Here is a 7,324-nt window from a genome sequence, read left to right on the forward strand (position 1 = left end):
GCATGAGCTAAGAAGAGTGGCTGCCATGCCAAATAAGACATCTAGCTTACACATATGCACAGTACTCCATAGAAAAGCTAATTCAATTTTCAAAATGATATGCAAGAGAGCAAACCACTAATGTCATCGGGCAATCATTAGAAAATACTGAAAGAAATCCGGGTAGGGTTGAGGTTGGGGGAGGGTAATCTATCACATTAAACAATACAATGATAAAAGAGCCGGGGACTGCCATGAACATGAAATGTAAATCTGCACCAACTCCGGAGGCGTAGGCAGGGTATGGCCTGAGTGGGCAAGGCACACCAAACATCTGTAAATGCCCCCCCAGCAGCACTGTCTGGGCATTTACAGGGGTTCATGTCACTGAGGTGGGCCCAATTACATTAGCTGCTGCCCCACTTGTTACATAATCCTGGCTACAACTCTGACTATTATGTACTTTCTGCAATGCTACACCAAAGAAGATACACGAATACTAGAGAAGAGTCACGCTGATGTTCTGCTGTTTTTAACTGAAATGAAATTGCCTCCCTGACTAACTTCTTGTTCATGTTCTCCTGTAGGCAGCCACCCTTTGGAATGTGTCCACAATGACCTTTGAGTCAGAATTGCCATTGGGTTTTTCTCAAAGGCCTCAGGCCCAGAAAACATGTCTGCAGCAGAGACAGGCTCACCTGGATAATCGCAATAATGTATCCGTCTCTTCTCCAGGTCAGGGTTGCTCCTCCGGTTGTACTTCACTGGCTGCAAAGTCTGGGAAGGGACAGGCAATGCTGCTGGTAACGTAGGATTGTGAATGGCCATCTTGGATGCAATGGTGGCCGCGTAGGATGGGGGAGGGTTCAAGGTCTGCAAGAGCTCAGCTTGTCTGTCCGGGCTGCCAGGCTCAGAGCTTGGGGGTGAAGGAGGGAAGTAGACGGCCTCCTGCTGCGGCTGAAGGAACTGGTTGGGCATAGCATACGAGCAGGGGCTCATGCCCTGGAACTGTTTCATTGTGGGCTGCTGGGGAGCAGGTGGGCTGAGCGTGTTGTTGAACTCTGCGATTGCATTGTTCAAGGACACGTTAAGAGTGTTCATTGCAGCAGCTTGAGATGCGGGGTTAGCCATGTCCATGTCCGGGGAGCTCAGGAGCTGATAGAGCTGGCCCTGCTGGGGGTTGATGGGGAGATGAAGCTCCGGCGAGGGGAGCTCCTGTTTGATAAACACACTGTTGACATCGGCATTCTGGTGGGAGCTGAATATGCTGGTGAACTCTGGCAGTGCATGGGTAGGGGCTGTATCGTTCTGGCTGAAAATGGCATCTGGCTCAATCTTGATGTGGGTGACTGTCGGTCTCTGGCTTTTGTAGAGGCCGGTTCTCAGGTGCGTGATGTCGGGCAGGAAGACATTCATGTTGATGCTGTAAGGCAACCCATCACCATCGCTGAAGAACTGGTCGATGCCGGAGGCACTGTCTCTTCGGTATTTTTTCTGCTCAGAGATTATCGGAGCTGGGGGAGGCTGGGGTAACAGATACTTCTCCATTTCACATCGGGTCTAAAGAGTATAAAAAGAGAAGGCACAGTTTGTTAACCATCACAACTCTACCAGAACAGCATGGCAAAACAAAAAACAAACAAAAACACTCCACACTTAAAGATAACTGTACCAATGAGCAACACAGTGTGCAAGTGCATAACAATCAGAAAGAAAGGATGCTGTTACAGCATTATTACACATGCTGAAAGAAAGTGTGTTTCTCAAATTTGACCTGTCCGGTAATCTCTGCAACCCACCCAAGAGGGTGTCCCGCAGGCAAATCCCAAACCCTTTCATAGAAAGACGCCTCCAGCACGCTAACGGACACAACTTGTTCTCTGCCAGCAAGCAGCCAAAACAGTCTGGATGATCCACTGAATAATTATACACACACAAACACAAAGCACTGCAAGTAACTGCCAAACTGCCGCCAATTACCAAGATTGCCTCATAGAAGCCATCTCAGCCGGTGCATTGTATCAGCGGCCTTTGTTGGTGCACCTGAATGGTGCATTATAAAAAAAAAAAACAGCGTGGAAAACACCTCTGAAAATGACACTTGTCAGCATCACAATCCAATCAGTTACTTATTCTGGCACGTACGCTTGGCTCGGGAAGGCTCAAACATTCACAAGCCCCTTTGTTTTGGTCACTGCAAGCCAACACATAAAAAATGCACGATTTCCCCTGCACCACACATCGAACCAATGCGGTTTCATTGTTTCACCAGTCAATATGATTGGGTTAGCACATCAACTACAATACACAGGCTCGAAGGACAGGCTGAAAAAAAACGGGGGCAAGATGGGCTGCTTATTGCGCTGTTGTATTTATGTAGTCAGTGAAACCCTGACTGCAAGCAAATGCGTCACCCCAGGAGCGCTCATGCGAGCATGTGGAGGGGTTTACAGATCTCTGCGATCCTTTATTTTACAACGCACTTACTACCAGAGCATAGCCCCTAAGCACAGGCGGGATTCGAACCTCTGTTGCTCTGCGTGGTCTTTCTTCCAAGACAAACGCATTGCCCCCGAGCTATCCTACAGACTGCATCAAATAGGAATAGTGGAAAGACACCAAAAGATGACTGGCCCACCAGACAGGCCTGTAGGGCGGCCATAGGGCAATGCCCAAAGTGCAGGCCCAAAATGGTAGTGTGGCACATTTTGTTTGTCAAAGTGGGTCCGCTTTTTGGCCAAAGTGAGCCCGTTTGATCAGTTACTTCAGTGCACATTTTTGTTCAATGTTACTGTACACATTTTATATAAAATGCACAATTTGCTACTCTTATACCAAAAAACGACCCCTTGCGTAATATGGACACAGTCCATCACAGAAGGAAACACTTACCATTCCTGACTTCGGTCACTTTTTCATTGATGCCCAATGTACGCCCCAGGCCGACAATGTCTGGAGGCCAAAAACTACAGGGAGCCCCCCACTACCCATGGCTGCCCCCCACAGAGTTGACATATTTGGGGTTACAACACAGCTCGCACCTGTTCATTGTGGCTGATGGGTGCACTGACTATCACCACTTCATGATTAAAGTGAGTCTGAGACAATAAGTGCCGGGGCTCAAAAATAAGTGCCAGGGCTGATCCCTGGCAAACACCCCCTCAAATAAAGCAATGCCAATGTCCAGCAGCAGCAGCTTTAGCCCCCATCGCCCAAATCATCCATACTTTCAACTGGTTTCTCTAAATGGCTGATGAAACAAACCAAGTGAAAAACAAAATCTTCTGGTATGAAAAAAAAAAGTTACATTTCCTTTCGCAAAAGTGTAAAATACAAGATTCTTCACTAAGAGGCGCCAGATTACAGAAACTTTGCACTGATCCAAGTGCAAGGTTTGCACGGTATTAGCACTAGGGCAAAGCTTGCCCTATTTTTAAAAACACTGGGACATATCACGTATCACGTCAAATGGACGTATCACGTAAAAGTGCAGTTTGGCATATTAAAAGCACCACCACTAAAATTGCCCTAATGCTAAAAAGATACATTTTGCGTATGTATAGCTGTCTTGCTTTTAAAAATAGGGCAAGCTTTGCCCTAGAGCTAATACCGTGAAAACTTCGCACTTGCACTGGTGCGAAGTTTCTGTAATCTGGCCCCAGGAGTTGTTTGTCTCATCTGTATGACAACAGCATGGCGAAGGGGGGCCTACGCAGCTGCCACTCCAAGCCTGTACTGGAACATAGGGCAATGCCAAGAGGGACGGCCCAACATGCCAGCGTGGGCCGAACTTTTGTACCAAAGTGGGAAAAGTTTGATGAGTTGCTGCAGTGTTCGCACCTGGTATTTTTCACCAAATGGTACTGAACAAACATATTTTAAAGGACCCTAGACACAAAGATACAACTCATGTATGCAGTAGGTAAACCATTTGTCATGAAAAGTAGCAAAGTGCCACGTAAACTCTTTCAGGTCCCAATGTGACACTAGTGGTCCGGAAAGGTAGAAGTAAAATAAAGGTAGCCTGAGGAAGACAATGTTAAATTTCTCTGAAACTGTTGCAGCCGGGCCAGTCCTTTGGGAAACCTGCAAGAATACCCCATTAATTGGGAGGCTGCAGTAAGACAGCTCTACAGAAGAGCACAATCGAATTGCTCCTCTCGGTTTCCTTTAACCCATGGCCAACAGAACCCTCGCAGCTCTAATGTCAGGCCACTGCTGAGAGGCTGCGGTGCGAATACAGTCACCAGCAAAGCATTTGCCATGTCCTCCTCAGTGGGCAAATGCTACATTCCCCCTGACCCTGTAAGAAGTCCGCCTCCGGCAACAATGAACTTGGAGTTGGTTTTCTAGAAAGGAGCGGGCCATAAAAGGCCTTGTCCCCCTGGTAAACCTCTGACTGATGCGTAGTGCCCTATTTTACAAGCCAACCGAAGCCATTGTGCTGAGAGAGCTCACGGCAAGAATGGGGGGAGGGGGATCCTCAATAGCGTGCACCAGGCTGGTCTGAAAGGAATTGGGGTAACCAACAAGGGAGGACAAAGTTTTAAGGACTTGCAGTAGATGAAGCATCTGTGGGTGCATGTTGCTAAGTGACTAGTTTGCCTGCTTATCCAAAAACGTAATTGGGTGCTTCTACGCGCTGCCAGGATACTTTAAACAGCCCCGTTTTGTGTAGCGTAATATCATCACTTAGCCTGCTTCTAAGCTAGGCCCAAGTTTGACATTTAATGAAGGGAATTAATGTGCAGGGGCGAGATGATTGGCGTGCCCACGATCACACAACGTGGCTCATTGTGGCGCTTTGAAGCACAATGTCTTGATGTATAAGTGCCTTGCAAATGCACAGTACATAAAATAAATAAATACATTGAGGAACTCGGGATCGGAACTCAGATCTCTGCCTCCAGAAAGTGGGCGACTCCCATGTTGACTTTCACAAATAAAATGTCCATACAGGTAAAATTGATGACTTTAAAAAAAAAAAGAGGCGCAAGTTTCAAAATCAAAGGGAAGCAAACGTGCGCGTGCCCCACAGTGAATGTGTATATAGCATTTGGATCAAATGGACGTATCACATATCCGCATCAACACTGAATGTTGCACTAAAAATAAACATTAAACGTTCAGCGCCCGGGTGGTATAAAATACAGAAATGGAAAGTGGAGGCTGTGGTTAGCCGTTTGCTGGTTTTAGCTCTTCCAGCTGTTGCGGCCATGTGGACCTCTCTGAGTTCCGCTGAAAGTCCCGGCGAGGCTTTTTCTGGGATGCGTGACTCCTGCGCGTGGGTGAGGGCGGCAGTTGCTCCGTAGCTCGGCCGCGCACGATGCAGAGGCCAGCTGCAGCTTTCAACACTGCCCGGAGCCTGCTGCCAAGGAAAGCAGCAGTGCTGCAGCCAGGCCGCGGAGCCAACAGCAGTACCAACGGGCATTAGAACACCACGGGTCAGGCTGGGTAATTACAGTCCCCGTAGAGCACCACAACTTCCACAGCCAACTAGAGTACCCATTTGCCCAAAAAAGTCAGGCAGAAGAAGGCTACAGCAAGCGCGCTGCTCCAGCACCGCCACACAGCAACCCATTTCGGCACAACCAAACAACAAAGGCATCGCCGCACAGAGAACACGCCAAAGCAACCACATTACCCCTGCAGCACCACTGCCCCTGTCCCACAGAAGCAAGAGAACTTTAGAAAGCTTACTGCCCCGGCGTGCTGGGACACAGCCACCAGCATCATCCAATTATGCCTCTATGCCAACCGCACACACACACCACCGTGGAACCAAGCCACGCAAAAAGTGCTCCCATCCAGTCAGTGTGTATTCTGGAGAGGATTATGGCAAGGTGCGGTTGAACGCCGTGTGGTCGCCCGCAGTACTGCACTATTCGGACGCCCGCAGCCCGAGATGGTTGGCGCGTCAACTGAGGTGGGGTTCGGCCAGGTGCAGCCCCCTCTTCGCAATGCCATCAAGTCTGGGGCCACGACCCCCCAAAGTGAAACACGGTGGGCAATAGAGCCCGGGTTTCTCTCGCGAGTGGTACTGGCCACCACATTTAGACAAAACACATGACTACATCCGGTAAAATGTAATTTAGTGGAAATTCTAAGGACCCTCGATAAAGGTGCGGAATATGAAAAAACAAATCCCCCAGTGGGGGCCACACCGGCGCATCCTGAGAGGGGCAGCGGCGCTGTGCACGGGCACACCTGTGGAATCAGGCATCACCCCTGGCTGCGGGGAGCGGCCCTGCCAGCGTCGGGAGATGCCCACGGCGCACCAGTGGGATGGGCCGCGGAGTAGCCTCCCCCCTTTCCGCGCTCAAAGTCTGGTCTGGAGGGGAGAAGAAGGTTTACAGGAGCTCCTGTCACATGCATCACGGGGGTGCAAGGTACCCCTCCTGCGGGCGATCCACCCCAGCTGCAAGATTTCACACCGCAGGAAATAAGCCAAGCCTGGCATGCTCACACACCTGCCCTGCAGCCCGCTCCCATGCTCGCCTACCTGCACCATGTCCTCGGGCAGCAACCTGCCGCCTCCTCCGGAGCCACCCTTCAGAGGGTCTTCCCCGTAGAGCGCGAGCCCGCCCCCACGGGCGCCGGGCGCCACGGGCTTCAGCTGGGCGAAGACGGGCGGCTCCTCCTGCGGCAGCGGGGCCATGCCCTGGTAGAGGCGCTGCTGCTGCTGGTGTAGCGGGGGGCCCAGGCGGGCAGACATGCTGAGCACGGCGCTGGTGGCCATGGCGGGGTGGGTGGGTGCGGTGCGGGCGGCGGGGCTCAGTACCTGCTCCTCGGCCCAAGACTGTCTCTTCTTCTCCTGCCCGGGCCCGGCTCGCTTCTCCTAACTCTTAGGCGAAACCGGGCGGAGCCCCCGCGGGCGCTGATCGGCAGCCCCGGCCGCCAATGGCAGGCTGAGCGAGGGGGCGGAGGGCGGGACCGGCGCCAGGCAACCGGACCCGCCCAGGCCCTGCCCCGAGCATTGCCTCGGATGCCCGAGCATTGGCTCAGACCGAAGACAGGGTCTGACCGGACTGAGGCATTCACCCCAAAAAAAGGACCCTATTAACGAATCGGAAAGTGGGGTTTATCGCTTTAAACCGGTTTTAAGTGGCACATTGGAGTACATTTTTTGAGATTATTGAACATTCTTAGGAGTATTGAGCGGGTAGCATTGTTTACAATGCCAAGCCCCACAGTGCACCTGGAGATACAATGGCCCATCCCCAGGCCCATCCCCAGGCCTATCAGAGCGGCACTTTCGGCGTTGCCCCGTCTCACTGGCCTGTGAGACGAGAGCTGCAGAACTGCTTCCCCCGGGGCTGCCAATTGCCCTGCAGTTAAGGCAGTA

At 51.3% G+C, this 7,324-nt stretch overlaps 1 protein-coding gene across 1 annotated transcript in view; it reads right to left on the minus strand.

Annotated features, from left to right (window-relative positions):
- The window catches only part of KLF5 (KLF transcription factor 5), a 33,833-nt gene extending 27,021 nt beyond the window's left edge, over positions 1-6,812 (minus strand). The window contains exons 1-2 of the mRNA XM_069640651.1: positions 6,482-6,812; positions 678-1,539 (exon numbers count right to left, since the gene is read on the minus strand). Coding sequence (XP_069496752.1) covers positions 678-1,539; positions 6,482-6,718 — 1,099 coding nt within the window. The 5' untranslated portion in view covers positions 6,719-6,812. The remainder of the gene's footprint in view (positions 1-677; positions 1,540-6,481) is intronic.
- Positions 6,813-7,324: the final 512 nt, after the last annotated feature.

Source organism: Ambystoma mexicanum, chromosome 7q (genome assembly GCF_040938575.1).
Source record: "Ambystoma mexicanum isolate Mex_15411 chromosome 7q, UKY_AmexF1_1, whole genome shotgun sequence".
NCBI classification, from domain to species: Eukaryota; Metazoa; Chordata; class Amphibia; order Caudata; family Ambystomatidae; genus Ambystoma; species Ambystoma mexicanum.